General features: G+C 34.2%; 1 protein-coding gene across 1 annotated transcript; it reads right to left on the bottom strand.

Moving 5' to 3' along the window:
• Window positions 1-15,551: 15,551 nt before the first annotated feature.
• LOC149945287 (uncharacterized) lies at window positions 15,552-16,067 on the bottom strand. The gene has a single exon (XM_090176490.1). It carries the CDS (start codon window positions 16,065-16,067, stop codon window positions 15,552-15,554), a length of 516 nt encoding a protein of 171 aa, XP_090032616.1.
• Window positions 16,068-22,747: the final 6,680 nt, after the last annotated feature.

The following is a 22,747-nucleotide window of genomic DNA, read 5'->3' as shown; positions in this document are numbered from 1 at the left end:
TTTCATGTTAAGTTATTAGGCACTAGTGAACATGACTTATCGCGTATTCTTATATATTTCTTATCTCCCTCTCATAGAATCTGACTTCTGCCGCAGCCGGAAAATCCGAATTCCTCTTCTTTACGTGGCTGGCATTTTATGTTTCTGATGTTTTGGGACTCTATCCCCCAGTTTGGTGGAGTGGGTCATTTGTTAATTAATGAGTTGTGTCTTGTGATGCTACGGATGACGTTTACTGATCTAGGAAAATTCACCTGTGGCTGGCTCTACGTGGTTGCGGGGGCGTAGAGGGTCTCGGGGTTTCTTTTGGTTTCGTTTCCAAGTTAATTCTCTTGGCACACCCTGGTATCTGACATTGAGTACAAGCGGGAGAGAACACTGAAGCTGATAGAAAATATCGCTGTAGCCCGAGACAAAAATCGAGCTTAAGTCGGAGTCTCGTTACCTGGTGATAGACCTGAGGCCCGCGAATATTAAAATGGTTTGATGAGATACTGGTGAGCTGAGGGAATATTGTCGGTCTTGTCTTTGGTCCCGCGCGTTCCTCGTGAAAGTTTTTGGTAAGATCTGGGCTTGAAAAGGGGGGGGGGGGGGATATTGCACCACGGTCATATGACAGAGAAAAAAACACTTTAATTAGCACTATAATACGAGGGATATAACTTATAATTTATTTGAAGAAACTTGTTTAATTAATTAACTTAATTTTATTATAAAAAAGGAGGGTAGAACAATTTCTCTGATATGTATAAACTATATTCAATTTCTCATGTGGCATTTCAAAGTTATTGAAGCTTTAAGTTAACGTTAATTTTATTTACTAGTTAACAAAAGGGATTGTTTTTTACACAAGATATTCGAATTCTAAGATATTTGATATATTGAACTTTATTAGTACTAAAGAATAACTATTATTGTAAATAATCAAAATAAAATGGTAAAGCACTAAAGTATTTTTCCCCTGTACCTTAAATGAATACACACCGGTCAGGACCAGTTCGTTTCTACACTTTGAGGGCTTATTCATTATCAGTCAAGAAAGTGGGGAAAATAAGTATCAACAAAAGTAAATAACGCCATAAAATAAAACAAATTTATGTATGAGGGGAAAGTAGAACCTGTAGGTTTACAGTAGTTACTTTTTCCTTGAGGAATATTTAAAACTTGTTTCATCACTGGGTCCTATTCTACAAGAAGCTGCATATCAGACTGAAAATTATTATTGTAGATCTCTTCAACACTATCTCTTTTAGCTCTTAAAGCTACTCCATTTCAATGTAATATGAAACAAACGTTTGAAAACCTGACGCAAAAATCAAGTCTTATCACGCAACGCATTTTCAAGCTTCACATCGATTGCTTTGTTTCTGAAAAATTGCTCTTTTGTAAAGCAGGTTTGAATGTGAAATTAAGAATTTTCATGTCTGTTACACAGGACAATATACCTATAATTCGCATGTTGAAGAATAACATAACAAAGAAAATTCAAATTGTAGACCAGATTTGCTGCGCTTGCGATAAAATGTAGAAGAAAATAATCTACTTTTACTATTCCATGGGGAAGGCCCCTTTGGTCTACATGATCCATGATCTATTAGTCTTTTAAATTGGCTGTCAATGGTACCGTTGTTAAGTCCCATTTCCGTTTGATATTTTTCGATTAAAAAAATACGACGAGTTGAATTGGGCTGTAGAACATGCACATATCACCTGTCACTCTTATTTTAATATTTGATAAGTCGTAACAAAGTTGATGCAAGGGAACGTGTATCTAGAGGTTAGAGTAAAGCTTTAAAGCGATTTATTTCCATTAAACTGTACTTTGTATATCAGAGTTAGAATATAAGGATAAATCTGGTTAAAGAAACTAATTGTTTATATCGTTTTTTTAAAGTATTCTGAAGTAGCTAGGTAAGTATGAACTGTGAAGGTGTATATAAATTTAGTTAAAAGTAGAAATTTTGTACCTTTTGCCTCAGGGTAGATTAAAATTTTAGAAATATTTTGATCCGTTATTTTTGTTAGTCAACTAAAAATTTTAATTCCTGTTGGAACGGCAATGATTATTGTGGCTGCGGTGAAGTAAGCTCGAGTGTCTACATCGATCCCTAGTTTCCCCACAGTTAATATATGATGGGCCCAGACAACAAAACCTAAAATTGTACAGATGCACTCAAATGGGCCGAATAAACTTCTGTAAGTAATTCACTAACCGTTGTGTCCTTAAAGCCAATGACAGACTTAGCTGGTTTAGAGAAAAGCGTTGTTAGTTTTGGAATTTTTTGCAGTTCTTGTTTGACGTTTTCATCTTTCCGTTTGCGAATTTTAGTTTTTCTGCCACACTTTTAGGCTTCATCTTTGGGGTAATTGAAGATTCTGATAGTTCTGACTCAATTGAAATTTAAAGAACGTGTGCACTATTGGATATAATTAACTAATTTTGCTTATGAGCCCTTCCATAAAATCTCCGTCAAAATCAGTAGACTCTGAACTAAAAGCCAACGACTCTCAGGCCTAAGGTAGCCCTGCAAATTAAGCTGCGTCCGAAATCAAAACCAAAGGAGTAATTCAGATCAGACTAAATGCACGGCCGCGTCCGTCCGTCCGTCGAAATTCTGCTAAGGAAAACTTGTTTTATTTAGTTTTCTCGCATTTTGTGGTATCTAAGTCCGTACCAATGAGTCTTTGGTAATTAAAAATAACGCTAAACTCAAACCAAATAGAACTTCCGGTCAAAAAGCAAATAAAAATTAATTATAATAGCCATAATTGTTTTAGAAAAACACGTTTTTACGTATTACTCAGGGCGCTGGCCAATTATCTTGAAGTTATTAAACTATAAAAAATAAGCATAATTACCATACTTACGGGTAATTATCTAAAAGAACCATTTTATAAAAAAAATTGTTATAACCCAAGTAAAAACAAAGGCTTAAAGCAATGTATGTGTGTAAAGATATTTAAAGGTGTATTCTAGTTGGAAATATCATAAAAATGAAGCTGTTTTATAGCGTCTACTTGTTTATCTTTGGATTTTCGAGGATTATATTTTAAACGTAGATCCGAAATTCGTATTGAGCTTAGCTCCGACTTCTTACAAGCTGTTTGAACAATGTATGAATATTGAATAAACTATAGGAAATGTTTCCACTAGAGCCCTCAGACATTGACATTCTTATTTTGTCACGAATTCTGGGACTATTAAGAAATATCTATTATTTAAGTATTGTTTATTAATTTGTTTTGCTTATTTTCACAGGGTCGAAAAAATCTAAAATGGCATACAACAATTGGCGACGCATTTCGTGCTATTGCTCCGATTAGAGCTCCATTAAGGTTTGCTATGTTGAAAGTTTTTCACTAAACATACTTGATTCTTTATAAAAGATGCATAAATAGTGTTCTTCGGCACAAACATTTTCCGTTTCCCACTTCCGAAATCAGTTGCTAGCTGTTCCAAGGTTTGAATTCTACTGTTGCTTGAAGAACTTGTTTCGGCTGTCAACGCTACTCCGTATATTATAATTATGAAATGGGCTCCTATGTAATAAGTTAAAAGCCAAATTGACAAAGAAACATCTTGTCCTTTATGCATTAAATCTATTACCAAAATTAAAAAGCTAATTTAGTTTGCATTTGTATATTTCCACTAAGGGTTGAAATGTTTATTTCGAAAAGTAAACGTTTTTTGAAATAAATATCACAAGTTCAAAAGGGTTCTTAAAAGGAAGATCAAATAAAGTTATTATAAATAAAAATTTAATGTAAATATAATACGCAAAAGCAATGTATCTTACTTGGATGTTCGAGAAATCCCAAAGAGTTGAGAAAGGAACAAATGAAATTTATATTCGATACTCTCTGCTTTTCGGAGATAATTAATACGATTGCAAATAGAACTACGAATCCAAATATCACTAACCACACCTGCGCCGTAAGAAACGAAATAAAATATATTTACCAAACAAGAATAGTATTCTACAACAAAAATTTCAAACTCTTAAGATTAGGAAATTTTTAACAACCTCTTTATTAAAAGGTTTTAAAATAAATATTATATTGACATTTCTTCTTGAATCTTGATCACCAATAAAAAAGTGTACATGATCTACGTCAATTGCATTTGAAAAATCTGCAGCAGATCTTCTGGAATACGAGTCCATCATCGGTGATAGAACAAAATCTGTCTCCTGAAATATTTAAATTATTTTAAATGAACCACGCAGATTCCACATTTGTTTGTTTTAAAATGTTTATTGAATCTTGACTCTAGTTATTTGCAACTTTAAATATTTTCTTTTGACTTATCTCGACTTTAGTAAGAAAGTTATTGGCTTAATTAAAATTAATGAGTTTTATCTTCATCAATTTTAAAAGATAATTTTTCCTTAAACAAATCTGAAATTTAGAAAAAAACAAGTTTTTATTTTTTCAATATTACATTTCTCAATAGACTTCCAATCGCACCATTCCAAGTTTTGTTTGGTAAAAGTTTTCCAAATTGACGACTACCAAATGGAAGCCAAGTAAGTCTAAAATGAGTCATAAAAATACCAATTTCAACGGAATTATTTCTGCCAAATATTATTTTATACAATTATTGGTTTTAACGTTTAAGATGTGGCATTTTGTACACTACAAGAATATTTACAACAGTTTCTCAAAAGTAGTTCGTGTTTAAGAAATCCAGAAATAGGGAAAAATAAGTTCATTTTATTTTCAGGCAGTAGATTACGCGTCAGTTGATTACGCGTCAGTTAATTTGCTTTTTAGGTAAGTTTTTGAAATAGCGTTATTCCATGTGATTAACTTGGTGCTTTCAATCTAACAAAAACTAAGTTCACAATTAAAATTCTTAAATTTGGTGATAATTAAAAAATTTCTTTATTTATAAACTTGTTTCGTGTTCTAAAATTTTACGTATAAAATAAAAACTTCGGAAAAGAGTTTGTACTTTCTAAAACCTAGATATCAACAATTGGTAAATCCTCAATTCCAAAGAATAAAACAAAAAATTAACCAAATTTAAAAATCCAAAATCTCTAGATTGTTATTAAATTCAGGGAATAATTCCTCTCGACTTTAAAATGTCAGAACTCTCGTTAGAAAAATAAAAACTTACGTAATATTTGAATTTTGAACGAGAACCTTCAGAATATTTGAAAGGAATAAGGATGGTTTGTAACTATATAGGTAGTTTCCACTCTTTCCATCTTTTATTTTACTCCAAGATAGATGCATGGACTTGAAATTATAATAGGTTAAGAGTTTGTAGAAAAATCTACAATTACAAAACTCAGTCCTAGTCTTCTTAGAAAAGCTTTTAAAACATGTCAATGAACAGTCGGCGTAGACGTGTAAGAAATCAGTCAGGATTTGTATTGATAATAGCGACTTTTTAAGCCATTATTTTTAAAAACCCCCCTTGGGCGTATCTTTGACGCAAAATTTGTATCACCATCCTTAACCCTTCTTTACTTTCACCAGGTATTTTTAAGTGTTAAATTATGCGTCCTTACCGATTATACAATGCGCGAATTAAGTTTAAATTACATTAAATCATAGGGTGTTAAGCTGGTATTTGGCGTGTAGTAAGGAGTTATTTTTCGTGTATTTAGCGGTTAAATTTAATGCATTAAGAGATTATTTCGAGCATATTAATTTGTTATTCTTCATGTGTCAAACGCTTCTTATTCGTGCATTCATTGGTTCTTTTTCACGTAGTTAGGGATATTTGCCGTGCATTAATAAGTTACTGTCGGGCATTTATTCGTTATTTTGCGTGAACTTATAGGTTATTTTTATTTTGTATTAAGCGATATTTTCCGTGTAAATTATGTTGTTAGTTTTCGTGTATTAAGCGGATATAAGGCATACAATAAGAGGTTATGTTTCGAGTAATAAGCACTTATTTTTCGTGCACGAAGAGATTATTTCGAATACATTAATATATTATTTGGCATATATTAAGCTTTTTTTCGTGTATAAAGCGGTTTTTTTTATTTATGACGTATTGTTTTCCGAAGGATTGTTTGACTTTCAAAAGCTGAAAAGGTCTCCATTTCAAGATTTCAAAAGCGATTTATAAATATATTTTTAAAACTTCTTTTCTGAGGTCTATTCATTAAATTTATGAAATTAACAAGTATATCTTTAATTTTAATATATAATTTCGTGGCGTATGTCCTTCACATACATTTTGTAAGATAATTGGGCAGAATTATAGAGAATGCAGATGTATTGAAGAAATATTGCATTGAAGAGATAGAAGTTGTTCCTTAGTCTCATGTTTTTCATATTCACTAAACTATCTTTTACCGTCTTATGCATTCTAGTACTAAAGAGAAGGAAAGTTAAGACATGCACTATTGAAAAAAATATTTGTCAATATAACACATAATCAATAAATGTATTGTATCCCGAAAACTTTATTTTATCTAGTATTATATGAAAACTCATCGTGTAATGTGTACCTATTCATCACATAATAACAAACAATTAATGCACGCAAAATAACCAAAAAATGCACGCAAAATAGCCAACTATTGCACAAAAACCAACTAATTAATGCACGCAAAATATCCAATGAGTGCACACAAAATAACCAATGAATGTACCCTAATCAAACAATTTATGTACACAAAATAACCAATTAATGCAACCAAAATAGGCAACAAATGCACATAAACTAACTTATTATTGCACACAAAATAACCAATTAATGTACATAAAATAAACAATTAATGCACGCAAAATAACCGATTGATCAACGAAAAAAACCGATTGACACACAAATATTTTCGCGAAATAATACCTGAATTCACTAAAACTAACCACTAAATTCACAAAAAAATAACTCCTTAATACACGCAAAATCGCTGATTAATACGTTATAATTTAAATAAAAAACACTGTTATTGTTTTCAAACCTAATGCTATTTGAACTTAATAGGCGCTTTTTTCATCTAAATGTACGCGTAATGTAACACTTAAAACACGTGCTAACTGGTGACATGATCATCGTTTACCAAACGTGTTTCGTATACGTTTTAGAAACCTCGATAAAACACGTTATATGTACGTGATTGTGCTACCTGGGTAGATGTTGGATCAATTTTTTAAGTATTCTTCTAATTGTTTTGTTTAAAATGATTTCTTTAATTTTTTTAAAAAATTACTAATGAGTTTTTCGTCAATTAAGAAAGATTAAAACAGTTGTAAAACTGTTAAAAGTGTTTAACTCAGCCCACCTCTAAATTTTGTCTGATATCTGCATTACTTCGTCTCACTAAAAGTTAATTCGTAACCTAAGCTTTTCCTTGCTCCATAATTTATTTATGGAATTATGACCTCCCTTTTCAACGAATTTAACGTACTGCTCAGCAGGTTCAAACAAAGCTATTATTGGCCCTATTTTCTTTAAATAGAAGACGGAGAGTATGTTAGGAGAAGATGTTTTGTTGAAGTTCCCACTTGCTCACCTTGGAATTTTCTATTAGTTTCCTTGAAACGTAGCTCACATTCAAAATGTATTGTTCAGAGCAAAAATTGTACGTTATCATAACAATTACCTTAAAAAGTCACTGAGATTCACAAAAAGATTGCGACAATAAGAAGTCCGCCGTTTATGTTTTACAAATTTATGACTTTTGATGATATTTTTAGTCTACAAGTAATTACCAAATAAACAACCGATAAAATAGTATTTCGGATCATTTGATTATCGTTGGCAAATTATTTTATCCCGGACAACACTGGCGAACACAACAAGAAATTATAACAATTCAATTGAGGGGGAAAGGTACATCAGTGTTAAAAGTGAAATTGTATTTTACTTGAACTGCTGCGGCCCTAAAATGATTTCCAGTGCAACCATTTGAATATGCAAGTTGAGTTGACATGGTGCAGAAACTATATCTCGCATAATTTATTTAATCGCCTTTTCAAAATCTTTTTTTTGTGTAAGCCATTTTCCTTCATACTTGAATTTGAATCCATAAACATAAAGACATCGTTAAATTATAAACATTTTTGAAAATGCATCAGAGTTACGGATTTTATTGGAGCTTGTTGCCTGACAAATTAAAATTTTTTAAAAATTTCTCACTTAGGTAATTTTTCCTACCTCGAAATATTTCAGATTGGGTTATTTTCATAAAATATTATGATAAAATTTAAAAATTGTGATTCCCAAAAACATTTGCTGCTATTTCCTTAATTCCAAAGAGGATACGATTGGAATTTATTTAATGTGATTATTAACGCAAAATTATAATAACAGATTTCAAGTGAAATTTGATATAATATTAACTTAAAGTGTATATTTTTAAAATAAGCTTCATTTAGCCTATAAGACCATTTTTAAGTTTAATAGAATCCAAAAGTGGGATTGAACAATAGTTGCTCGAAAAAGCATAAATTTTAAAAGGAAAATGGCTCCCGACGCCCCGAAGATGCCCACACTCCCCTCAGTCAGTAAAATAAAATTGGTTTTCACATACATGCTGGTGGAAAGTGGCCAAGATAATAAAGTACGGGCTAAGAAATTACCTTTTAAAAAGTCCATTTACATCACAAAACACCAGCGTAATATTTCTCTATCATTACATTCGGAGCGAAAATAAATTAATGCCACAGTGGTCTAGTTATCTGAAAAATCGGAAAACGCGGTACCTTAATTACATAACCACTTCTCGTTATAAAAGATTTGTTTTATTTTGTATCACCTTGGTCAGATGTCACGTATGTCGAGTAAAAGATTTTTCGAAATAAACAGCGCCTGAAAATGCGTTTCCCGAGTTCTATGTCGAGAAAAACATAAAGTTCTTAATATGTATCATTAGGCGTTTTATCGATAATATTCTAAAATACGATCTGAATTTCAGCATAAACAGCATTTTGCTTTTAAGTATGTGTGCAATATAGAAATAAAATTGTTTTTTTTTGGCCATGCCTTGGAGTGCAAGCGTTTTGATCCGTTTAATAGTTGCACGCTACGAATACTTCCGTAACAAAATATCAAAAAGTAATTGCGGAACTTTTTTAACCTGTTCACTTCCACTAATGGTCTAACTTGCCTTTTGGAAAATATATTACGTAATCGGTGCAACCCACCAGTTTCAGACTGAGAAAAATAATTGTTTTCAAATGGACTATTAAAGGTGTACAAAATGGAAATTTCATTAAGGAAGTGACTACTGCATTTAAAATAATTTAAAATTTTCAGCGACCGTCAGAGGTTAAATGTAAATCCTTTTAGTCTGTTTATGTTTTGAAATTAATACATCGCCAAAATGGAACTGTTGTACATTTACAACACGAAATTAAGATTTCATATTATATAATATTTTTTGTAGGCAAGAAGCACTTTCATAAATGTGTTTATTTAGTTTTATTTATTTATTTCAGAAGGCACGTGCGAAATCAAACGAGCCTTTCCGTATTAAATATTAGACAGCGCCCGCTTTAAAATACAGCGATTTTACCATTTTATCCAGGCTCTATGTATTAATACTTCTAGGCAAATAACTGAATAGGTTTTACTTAAACGTCTATAAAGGAATACAGTGATTTTAAATTTCAGATAACACAACCATTTTTCTTGTTCAATGGTGTGGCCAACGATTGTGAAAGTATTTGACTTATTCTAATTTTTTGAAAGAACTAATAAATAAATTTTAATTTAAGTACTCTGCAATTGCCTTAAATAAAAATAAATTTGATTTATCTAAATTTGATCATCTGTCTCTTTCTGGCATACACGGTTTGCTATCTCATTTTAAACTTTGACCTTATTTGGGAAGAAAATAAAAATTATCATTAATTGCCAATAATTGCGAGCTGGCTGTCTGGGCCCCTGTTGGATTATTTATTGTGATAGCTTGTGTTTGAAATTTCCTACCGATTAATGTATCATTTACTCTCATAACTCTATAGGTTGGTGAGTTGAGGTACAATATAGATAAGTATTACATTTATAAAAGTGCGGAACTTCAAGGCACTTCATTTTGAAAACTAAAAAAAGGGAAATCGAGATCATGTAATTATTTATCGTTTGGTTTATTAGTTACCTTCCTAACTCTAACGGTGTATGAGATATGGAAATTGGTGCGAAATAAAAAATCTATGGTGTTAAAACTAAAATGGAAACTGTTAACATTTGGAGGCAATTTTATAATAAAACTTGATTTCAAAACGGATTTTATAGCCCTCATTTTGTAAATGATATTTTTTGCGGTAGCTAGACTCAAAGAATAACCAAATTACTAAAAGCAACTGTAAAAGCAGTGTTATTTATCAATAATTTAAAAATGGCAACGCCAACATTTATGCGGGAAATAAATGCTTTTTAGTTAACATATAGTAGTGACAACGCTAGTATCGTCTTAACTGCAGATGCTTTGTTATTATTAAAATATAAAGCTTCTTCTTAACAGACGAAAATTCAGCAGCAAATAATGGTAAATGAAAACTCCGAGTGAACCACGTAATAGAGAAAATGTCGACTGTTTTTTTCATTTTCGGCAATAGGGAACGCAATTTCGTTGGCACTGATAAGTAAAATTGAAATGTTGCTATTAAAATAAATATAACCCGCAAAGAAATCGTAATGAAAGATCCCTTGAATTTTTCAAATTTCCCTGTACAGTAGCACCAAAACCTTTTAAAGCCAAAGGCAAAAGCAGCCAGGGCTGCAAACGTCAGTGTTTCATTCCAAATATCCAAGGTTATATTCCCTTTAAAACCTATTCATTAAACTAATTTTATAACGATTAATCTCTAATGAATATGTAATTTTCAAATTTAATCCCTGATAAAAATTCATGTACGTGGAACTTATAACTTAAAGATTAATATAGAAATTAATTCTGAAAAAAAAAACATTTTTATGCTTTAAAAAAACCAACAGGGATATCATTTTTTAAATATACTGAGATGATTTCTAATTAAAATAAGGGGAATCTAGGAAGTTGAAAAATGTAAAATTTGTCTGCCTAAGCCTTTCAATGGGTCCTTTTGCAGGTTCCCTTAAAAGACAATTTTTAAAAGTTCCCTTAATGTAATGTCACCCATCGCCAATGACGCTTTTAATTGCCCCATCTTATAAAAGGGGAATACTAAAACAAGAATACGGTCCCATTATCATTCTTCTCAACTATAAACAAGTTGGCAAGCCAAAATATACCTCTCCTCGGAAGTATGGTCCCTAGTGGTATTAATTTCTCGACACGACTCCCAAAGATATCTCCGCAATTCAGAGTTATTTACGAAAAACGTATTCTCGGTTCAAACCCTGCCCGGTATAAAATTTTAATTTTAATTTAAATAATTGAGACGAAACAATCGAGTTTAATTTATTCATAATATTATAAACTAAGTAGTTACAACAGCGAGTTAGACTCACTAAAACAATGCACAATTGAATTTAACCCTTTTTACAGTACATGTTTATCAGTTGAATATAATACTAAGCAAATTTTAATGAAATAAACATCTACAGATGGTATTTGTATTTTTCTCGCTTACGAAATACTTGCCGCATCTTTAACGCTCATTTTATTTCAACACTCGTAGACTTCCAGTTGACGTTGTGACACATACCGCATGAAAAAGACCAATGCCGTCCAATTTCCAATATCATATAATAACTCGCACACCCAGGAAATCATTGACTGCGTTAGAATTCGTAGATATTCAAATATCCACACCAAATATATTTACAAGAAGCAAAAACCTTACCATCAACAAAGCACAGAGAGCCACTTGACTAACCGCCAGCTCTTAAAGCAATAAACGGTAAATTATCGCCTTTGAATTAACACAACTATATATAGGTCGTTAAGAATACCCGTAAATAAATAACAAAAAAACTAACAAAGTGGACCACCCACAGGGTCTACCCTTTAACCCTCTTATCTCGGCGACTGCGCTAAAACAAGATTTAACTTTAAAATTTCATTCGTAAAAAAACCAGATTAGGCCTTCATAAATTCATTAATAAAAAAAGACTTTATTACCTATTATGCTTACGATGCGAGTCTTAATTTCAGTGAACCTAAGCAGCTATCGGTGGTTCTGTGGTAGAGCGCTCGACTGCCAAGCCGAATGGTCTGGGTTTGAAACCTGGGTGGCGCATTTGTTTTTAATCAATAGAGAAACGCTAAATTAGAATTTCTTCGATGCAATAATTTCAATTTCAATTCTATTTCAATTAAACCAAAATTTCGTACCCTATTAAATACGCTTCCGATAAAGCTGAAGGTCTAATTTCCAATAAGGCGTAACAAGTGTCGGTGGTAGAACCTCCGCCTGTCAAACAGGAGGTCTCGGGTTCAAATCCTGCCCGATGCGATCGCAAATTGATACTAAGACGAATACCGTGTACAACTGGTGGAAACCCTGTCATTGGACGTTGAGAGGTAGCATTACACTCAGCACTCGGTCTGTCCCAAAGTCATTAAGAAGAAGTTGGAGAGAAAACGCCCATAAAAACACAACAGACTCAACATGCACAACCATCAGAACACAAACACAACAAATTCAACACTCACAACCTACGCATAAACATTACAAAAACGTAATACACCAAACCGTCACGACGGTGAGCGAAAAAACACCATCCAAACCAAACCGCAAATGAATCCGTTAACGCTCACCGTCACACGGTGGTTTTGCCAAACCTTCGAGAAACTGCGAACGCAGAGATCTCGAGAAACTGCGTACGCAGTGATTACACTTTGCACCGAAAATGCGAACGCGTTCGCAGGCCTGACAGACCCACAGACCCACAGACAGACACGGTGTTTGTATAACCCCTCCTAGGGGACTCTAAAAAGGAATAATTTCAATAAGTGTAGGTAACAAATGCAAACTTACCTACACTTATTGAAATTATTCCTTTTTAGAGTAACCAAGATTGTTAAATTTTGATTTTAGATAAAAACAATTGAACAAACAAATATAGCAATGTAGTCCAATGGTAGTGGCGTGGGACGGTAACCCAAAGGTCGTAGGTTCGATTCCTGCCCGAGGTAATATTATTTTTCTCAATCACTCTGGTATGGCACCACACGCAGAGGTATTCCTTGGTTTAAATAAAACTTATAATTAAAATTCCTGCGTAATAACCCAAATTAATTATCATTGTTATGACTACAGGCTATCAAGGACCTGTTATAAATTATTTGACGTAAAATGCTACGGCACCGTCAATAACGGGTTAAATGTATCCCGTCAATATTGTGAACCCGATTAATTCTAAAAACTTCTGGCGGTCTTCTCATGAAAAAATGGACAACCATAATTTTCCGTAGTAAAACTACATGTAGCACAAGCTCAATTTAATTTCCAAACGCACAACTTAAAATTATTTTTGCTCAGCACATTTATGAATTATCACTCCGCTCAGTTCAGGCTCCTTTCTTCAACTAAATTTTAACTAGTGACCTCTCACCACACATCACTCTTATAAACCCAAAACTTTCCATGATTGCCCTTTCCTCTCTCTACCCCCTCCTAACATTCCGCGCCTCACCATTATTTGGCCATTATAGGGTAGGCCAGATTCCCGCTCATTGTTGGGTAGAGAGAGGGAATTTTCTTTGCTAGCCCCAGTTCGGGCTTTTCCATATTTCACAACTTTTCTCCATTTCTATCATGCACAAAAGCTCAATACAAAAAGGACAACAAAACAAAATACACTCAAAATTATTAAAAGTATTTATGAAATCTAAATAAACATATACAATAGGTTCGATTCCTTCCTGAAGTGGTATGATTTTTCTTATTCACTCTGTAATGGCACCACACGCAGAGGTATTCCTTGGTTTAAATGAAACTCCTGATTAAAAAAAATCCTGCGTAATAAACAAAAATAAATATAGCAAGATGAACCGTCTGAAGGACAAAAGAAATTTGTCCGTGGATATATCTGACACTATCTCTATGTGAATAGCTCTAGTTACCGCGCACGTATATAACACTTTTTGCCGTCCTTAGTGTACAATGGAAAAGCAAAGTCGATTTCGCACACCGAAAAGGGGGGGAGACGGATTGATTCTCGCTTCCGGAAGTGGCGCTCTCACCGCTACCGAAGCTTTAGCTTTGAACCTTATACACCTGGGACAACCTTTTATCTCACACTTTACAAGTGGTCTGATTTTAGGTATCCAAAATTGTTCTCTGATCTCTTCCAAAGTTTGGTCTACACCTTAATGTTTTAACCTAATATCACACGTGTCTACTATCAATTCATGTTTTGCGCTTAATATCCAGGGATGGCATTCTCTATAACTACAAGTAATTTTGGTTGCGTCAATTCTACCGCCCACGCACATGATTCCATCATTATCAATAAATGGATTAAATGTAGAAATACTAGAGGTCTTAGGGGTATTGTTATCAGATTTCAACGTGCCAACTTCTTCGTAATAGCTTTCTAATTGCGCTACCCTGACCCAATATTTTTCCGCTGTTATTATTTCTTCAGCTGACAATGGTACTTTAACCTCATTTTTGTTCCTTAAATTAGCTATGAATCGAAAACACCACGCAGTTATGCGATAAATAGTTACAATGCTACCATATTTCTCAAGATTTAAAAGTGGTTCCTCGCTCCCTAAAGTACCTGCCACTAAACTTTTTTACGCTCGTTTCTGATTTAATATCTGGGTTATCTATGTCTAACGCTCCAATATCTTTCTCCGTTTCACCGTCGCTGATAAGCCATGATGGTCCGTTCCACCAGAGGGAGTCTGAACTAATTTCCTTGACGCTTTTACCACGAGTTGTTAGGTCTGCGGGATTATCTTTTCCAGCTACATGTTTCCACTTACAAGGGTCGGTTAATTTCTGCACTTCTTTAACTATATTGGAAACAAAAGGTTTCCATTGTGAGGCTGAACCCGGCATCCAGTGTCGAACTATTGTGGAATCCGTCCACATATTTAAGGAGCTCTTGGGGTATTCTAGGGCATCTGCTTTAGAATTAATTAACTGCGCCCACCAATTCTAATTTAGGAATCGTAAACTTATTTACGGCTGCTACCCTTGATTTAGCTGCTACCAAAGCTGTATTTATTGCCCCGTCTCGGTATTGACTCCTAACGTAAACAACGGCTTCAAAGGCATGCTCGCTCGCGTCAGTAAAACAATGAAGCTCAACTTTCGGCTCTAAATGTTTTGGTTCATTTTGAAAGTAGTATCTTGGTATATTAATGTCATCTAACTCGGCGAGTTCTAGGAACCATTTATTAAACTTTTTCACTAATTCCGTATCTAATTGTTCGTCCCATGATAGCCCCTTTTGCCACGTTTCCTGCAACATTATTTTAGCTCTAATAGAAAAGGGTGCTAGCAAACCTAAAGGGTCGAAAATTCGTGCGGCGGCTTTTAAGACCCACCGTTTAGTTTACTTTTTATTGACAATGAAATTTAAAAGTTCAGAAGCGTCATGTGTCTAAATGTCCTTTATTTTATCCCAAGATAAGCCTAATACTTTTAAAGGGGTCGGGTTTGGCGTATAAAGTTCACCTTGCTCGTTTTTTACTTTATCACTCCATTTTTTTTCTGATTTCTTCTGAATTACTGCGCCACTTTCGAAGTTGCATGCCTGCCTTCTTCAAGACTTCCGTTGACTCTGTTATTGCTTTATCAGTATCTGCTACACTATCCGCGTTTTCAATGTTATCGTCTACATATAACGACTGGCTCAAACTTTTATAGGCTGTAGGATATGACTCCTTAAATTTATCTAAATGATAGTTTATTGTGGCGGTTAGTAAGAAAGGAGTCGCGGTACATCCGAAAGGTACTCCAGCTATTCTATAAGTTACTAGCCTTTCACTTTGTTCACCATTTAAACCTTCTACCCAGAGAAACCTCAAGGTGTCCCTATCCTGTTCTTTAATCCCTATCTGAAGAAAAGCTTGTTTTATATCTCCTGCATACGCTATTCTATCTCTACGAAATCTCACTAGCATTTTGAATAGTTTGGGCATTAGATTCGGTCCCGTTTCTATAGGCAGTCGTTTAATGAAGGTGCATTTTTGTATATGATGACGCGTCATATACTACCCTTAATTTAGTAGTTTGTCTGTCTTCTTTTACAACCCCTCTGTGAGGTATATAATAAAGAACGTTTTCCGACTCTTCCTCAAATGGTTTTTCGTATACAAACTCTACAATCCCATTTTTACTTTCTTCTATGATAACCTAATTATACGCAGTAAAGGTTTCCGGATTAGTTTTAAGTTTAGCTATCAAGGATAGCGTTCTTCTCCTAGCTACTTCAAAATTGTCCATTAGTTCGTGTTTTTTGGCTTTCCACGGTAAGCCTACATCATACCTATTGTCTTTAAAAGATCTATTTTCCTCAAATGTATTTAAAATGTTTCACGGTCAATAGATTTCGTATGGATAAGATCATTTATCCCTAAAGATTCTAATTCCCAGAATGCTCTTAACTGATCTGAAACTTAATCTTCCTCCATTCTAACGTTTGTGAACATAACCGCTATTGAATTCGCTCTTGTTTTGTTCCGAGTAATCAATTTCGCCCGTTCTCCCCGGCACAGTCCACCCTAGAACAGTGTCTAAAGCTACGAGCGCACTTCCCAATCTCTCGGTCCTTCCAAAAATAATCGGCGCCTATCAATACGTCCACCCACTGGGGTCGGGTGACATTGGAACCACTTTTTTCTGAGACGGTATTTAAATTCGCTGTTTCTGAATAACCTTGACTGTTATCGGACTTAGGTATTGGTTTTTCTTTCTCAATGTTTGAATCGCATAAAATTTGATGGTGCTTTCGATTACATTTTCTACAACTTCTAATTATACCTCTTCATTGTAAGGCATGATGCCCAGGTCTTACGCAAAGAAAACCCGAACCTTTCTGAATACCAATACTTCTTTTTTCTTCAACTGGGATTTCATTGCAATGATAAAAGGGGTGATTAAATTTAGAACAAAATGCGCAGGTGTTAGATTGACCACTGAATTGACCGCCATTATTGAAAGATTTTACAACTGCATTTAATGCCGCTCCCCAAGGATAAGAAGGGTTTCTTTAGGATGGGGGCTTACTATATCTGTAACGTTTATCTTGATTATCGCTGTCATATTGACTTTTTGGGTTTCATTTTTATAGATTAATAGATTTACCAAATGGCAACAGCTCGTTCTCTACATTCAATTTCTATTCTTAGGGATTCTAACAACTCTTCAACTTTCCAAATATCACTTCTATGTTTCCCGCGACTAATATCTTGAAGTAATCCTATTGGTAAAATACGTCCTACTATGTGCGCTAAAAGCTAATAAAAATAATCAGCTAGGCTAATACCCAAGGCACCACCTTAGGCCTAAATCATTAAGCGACTTTTGAAGTCTTTTAATCCAGGTGGCCGGGTTACAATGCGTAGGAGGGTGACCTAATGATTTAATATATCTAATTTCTATCTGACACGTGTCATGTAAATTACGTAGGCCGTCTAAATCCAACACATTATGAATTGGTTTCAATTTTAAACAAGTTGGCGAGCCAAAATATACCTCTCCTCGGAAGAATTGTCCCTAGTGGTATTAATTTCTCGAGATAACTCTTTAAGATATATCTCCGCAATTTAGAGTTATTTGTTAAAAATGTTATCCCAGTTCTATCCCGCCCGGTAAAATTTTTTAATTATAATTAAAATAAATGAGACGAAACGACCAATTTCATTTATTCAGAATATCATAAGTTAGTTGTTACAACAGTGAGTTAGACGTACTATAACACTGCACAATTGAATTTAACCCTTTTTTACAGTACACGTTTATAAGTTGAATACATGTATAATACGAAGCAAATTTTAATGAAAGAAATATCTACAGCGGGTATTATAACGACCGTTCGCTTTTTGGTTTATAATTTTAACGGAATCGGGCGAATTTTAATTAAACGATAGTTTATCGAAATTTTGTTAAAAGAATATTCCCTAAGGCCGCGCGATAAACTCACGAGAATAATTTCCCGTCGCCGTTAAATCGAAAATTTATTTGATTCTGGCAATCCCGAATCAAATAAATTTTCGATTTCCCGTCGCCGTTAAATCGAAAATTTATTTGATTCGGGATTGCCAGAACTGTAATGTTGTGGGCGAGTGATTAGAAAATAAAATGACAACCAGAATTATACAAAATTATAAATGTTTATTTTTATTCAGAACAGTCTATTTAACGTTCTTGATTTAACTTTCTTCAATAGCCCAACAATAGATATCCCTTCTACGTAATTGTACAGAACTGGTACTCAAGTGTCTACGACTAGATTTGCATTAGTTCATCGTGATTGAAACATAAACCAAAACACACTTACACTTAAGTAAATATCATAAATTATACTGAGTAATTTTAACTAAATTCAAACTACCTAACTATAAACTCCATCTTAATTAACAGCTGAGAGCTGTTCGCGACTAATTACTTCCAATCTACTTAATTAGCCTCACAGGTTGAGTTGACAATTTCAAGGGTATACTAGGTTATTCCAATTAAAAAAAAATAACAATCAATTTTATCTTACAGCTGACTTGAGTTAGTTCACAATTACTTTAACACTTTCAGTCTTAAGCACGCACTGTTCATACACTTAAGTCCATTCACTCACGTTCCAAACGCGAAACACAATTTAACTCTTTTCTTGACCGAAGACCGAACATACTAATTAAAACCGCAAAGGTACCTCATAACTTTTGACGGACACCAGGACCCCGTCCTGTAGTATATCGTCTGACAGCCAAGAACTAAGAAAGACTAAATCTTCTAAATTGGCGGCAACGGCCTTATATACCTTTATTTCGTGTTTTTTTTACCCCTAGAGATTTGACTAAAGTTTGAAAAATTGAAGAGATTATATTTTTTACCCGGTTTGATTAATAGTTCTCCACACGGTGGAGCTATATTATTACTTTTATATAGTTTCCGCGGGAGTTTTGAATAATTATCCTTTTTCTAAAAGGTAAAAAACCCGCCTTATCATAATGGTTTCTTTACTTTTTATTTTCCTAAAGGAAGTCAATGGCTTGGCGGTAAACTATCTGCATTGTAACGATGCGACCCAAGTTCAATTCCTGAACACGACCAAATAAATTAAAATACTCAGATATTTGATTAAATATAATATTAATATAATTTATAAATATTTAATTAAATATAAGATTAATATATTTTATTAATATTTAATTAAATATAAGATTAATATAATTTATAAATATTTCATTAAATATAAGATTAATATAATTTATAAATATTTCATTAAATATAAGATTAATATAATTTATAAATATTTAAAATGATGTAGAATAAATTATAGTACCTAACGTTATAGCTTTGTAAATGACATTTGCCAAAGCTGTTTTTTAGAAAAACACCGTTACTTAACAAGCGTTGGTGGCTGAGTGGTTAGAGTAAATCTCTTGCACGAGGCAGACCCAGGTACGATTCCCGGCCGGCGCCAATAAATCGCAAATTGATACTAAGACGAATACCGTGAACAATTGGTGGAAACCCTGCCATTGTACGTTGAGAGGTTGCATAACACTCAGCATTCGGTCCGTCCCAAAGTCATTACGTAGAAGCTGGAGAGAAAACGCGCGTACAAACACAACATACTCAATATCTACAACCATCATAACACAAACACAACAAACTCAACACTCACAACCGTCATAACACGAACTCAATATTCACAACCTACGTATAAACATTATAAAAACGTAATACACCAAACCGTTACGACGGTGAGCGAAAAAACACCATCCAAACCAAACCGCAAATGAATCCTTTAACGCTCACCGACACACGGTGATTTTGCCAACCCTTCGAGAAACTGCGAACGCAGAGATTTCGAGAAACTGCGTACGCAATGATTAACCTTTGCACGGAAAATGCGAACGCGTTCGCAGGACAGACCCACAGACAGACAGACAGACACGGTGATTGTAATACCCCTCCAGGGTACAAAGTCCCCTCGGAGAGGTTAAAATATTTAAACAACAAATCACTTCGACCAAAGCATTTCTTAAGGATTTCGATAGCGAAGTTATAATTATTTCACCGTTAGCGATAAACCTTCAATGGCAGTTTCTGCCTTCCCTCTTAGTTACGATTTTAAAAATGTCAACTTATATGTTTTATTGTATACTTCTCAACTGTGAATAGCGCTTTCAAACACGCTCCAGAATTCTTGCTGTATTCCCCGTGGAATGACTTGATTATCAACTTGGCTAAACGCACTGATTTCATTCCGTTCGTTGATTGCGTAACACTCCCTTGGTTACTAGTGGTCGATGACGGCTGGTTGGTTAAGCCTTGATGGGTTTGCATCCACCGTTGTTCTTTGGTCTTTGCGAGAACTACCTTTTCATTCCACGATTCTATTTCAAACAGCTCCTTTCCGTATTCATCTTCCATGGTGATCGAATCCAGTAACTTCTCGTTGACGTCATTTAACTTTTCTTTCGCCTTAAGCTGAGCCACGTGTTCACTTAGGGTCTACTCACAAACGACGGTGGCCGTTAGTTCTCCATCTATTAAATTGCAGTACCTCGTGATAGCTCCTCGCAGAGTTGACGGCTGCTTCTCAATTTTCTTGACGCCGTCCATCCTCTCATGAAAGATTCCCGGGTTTCGGCACCAATGTATTGCGGATAATAACCCGTCAGGAGAGCTCACCTTCTAAAAACTTCCGGCGGACTGAAACACCGAAGTTTTGAGCATTTGTATTTGCTAATGATTCAGGTACGTATCTTCTCATGAAAAAATGGACACCCATAATTTTCCGTAGTACAACTAATTGTAGCACAAGCTCAATTTTATTTTCAAAAGCACAACTTAAAATTATTTTTTATCAGTATATTTATAAATTATCACTCCGCTCAGCTCAGGCTCCTTTCTTCAATTAAATTCTAACTAGTGACCTCTCGCCACACATCACTCTTCTTAACCCAAAATTTCCATGATTGCCCTCTCCTCTCTCTACCCCCTCCTAACATTCCGCGCCTGACCATTATTTGGCCATTATAGGGTAGGCCAGATTCCCGCTCATTGTTGGGTAGAGAGAGGGAATTTTCTTTGCTCGCCACAGTTCGGGCTTTTCCATATTTAACAACATTTCTCCATTTCTATCATGCACAAAAGCTCAATACAAAAAGAACCACAAAACAAAATACACTCAAAATTATTAAAAGTATTCATGAAATCTAAATAAACATATACAATAGGTTCGATTCCTTCCTGAAGTGGTATGATTTTTCTTATTCACTCTGTAATGGCACCAAACGCAGAGGTATTCCTTGGTTTAAATGAAACTCCCGATTAAAAAAATCCTGCGTAATAACCAAAAATAAATATAGCAAGATTCGCTAAATAATTCCTATTTTACAAATTGTTTTAAAATTTCTAAGCAAAGTATTCTTAACAAAATTTACTTACTCGAAATTTTAAGTAGGGGTGTACCGCGGGTATTCGAATAGCTGATTATTTAAAATAATTTAAAGTAAGCGTTGCTAGTCATAAAAGTCCGTTGTGTGTGGTCGAGGGTTTCGTTTCCCTTCATTATTTCTATTTTTAAATGATACTTCCTCGGCTAGCTTAGAACAGCACATTTAGAATTTAGAAACCTGAACTGGCTTACACAATATCGATCATAATGATCAAGTGAAGTTAACTCAAATCGTATGCTAATAGTGGTTTTCATAAAATCCTAATCAAAGAACTGCCTAGGAGGTGGTGTACTCTAAGAAGGTACATGCAAAATTCTACCGGTTTTTTTTTATTGATTTTTCGTGAAACATGTTTTCCCGCTTGTTTACGAACATTCATTCGAATCGAGCCGACGGTTTTCGAACTGGAACGTACAGTCTGTACTCCCATCAAAGACTGATTGGACATTTTTTGTCGGGGGTGGAAAGACAACATAATCAGAATTTATGAAAACACCCAATTTTAAACCGTTTTCCTAATCTTTCCACATTTCAGGTTGTAGAAAATAAATAACCCAACAAATAACATGAAATATTTTCCACCACCGCGTTACCCAACATGCCCTTTATGTAATCTAATGACTAGAGTACTAATCTACAATCGTTTAACCGGTTAACACCATGATCGCAAGGATAATGTTCATAATTCTAATATTATTTCCTTCATATTTTTAACCCATAATTGGGGAAATGAGAGATAATTATACATAAACGCGTAGGAATAAAAACCGGTTTTTAGGGAAAACTAAAGTTTATTTCTGAAGCAGAGGCAGAGCTCTGGTAGAAGGCGATAGTACCAACGAAGGCCGAGCAAAGTCATTTGGGGCATTTGAATGTAAACTTCGGCTGTTATTCCTACAATGACTTTAATAAGCCGTCAACGGTATAAGAGGGGCTGCTAACTCGCGAATCTGGTGTACATCTTTAGATGAATTCCCAACAGATAATACTGTATTTCTCTAAATTTATTCCTGCATTCCAGGAATGCAAGTGACTTCTTAAGAGTGTTTTAAATTTCTTATAATTAACGCGAATTCTTTAAAATATACAAGAATCCCCATCGGAATTCCCTGAAGCATTGTATGAATTCCTTCAACTCCTAGTGGAATTCATTAAAATTTGTGAAATCCCTATGAATTCGAAAAAAGTTTGTAATTTCACATGAATTCCAAAGTTTTATTTAATTTCGTTGAATTCCTTAAAATATGGCGTGAATTCACCGA

Source organism: Leiobunum rupestre, chromosome 5, assembly GCF_980474605.1.
Source record: "Leiobunum rupestre chromosome 5, qqLeiRupe1.1.hap1, whole genome shotgun sequence".
NCBI lineage: Eukaryota > Metazoa > Arthropoda > Arachnida > Opiliones > Sclerosomatidae > Leiobunum > Leiobunum rupestre.
This window is presented reverse-complemented; position numbering and strand designations above follow the sequence as displayed.

What these genes read in the sequence shown, in the direction of transcription:
- LOC149945287 (XM_090176490.1), bottom strand. Translation starts at nt 16,067, where the DNA reads ATGACGCGTCATCATATACAAAAATGCACCTTCATTAAACGACTGCCT.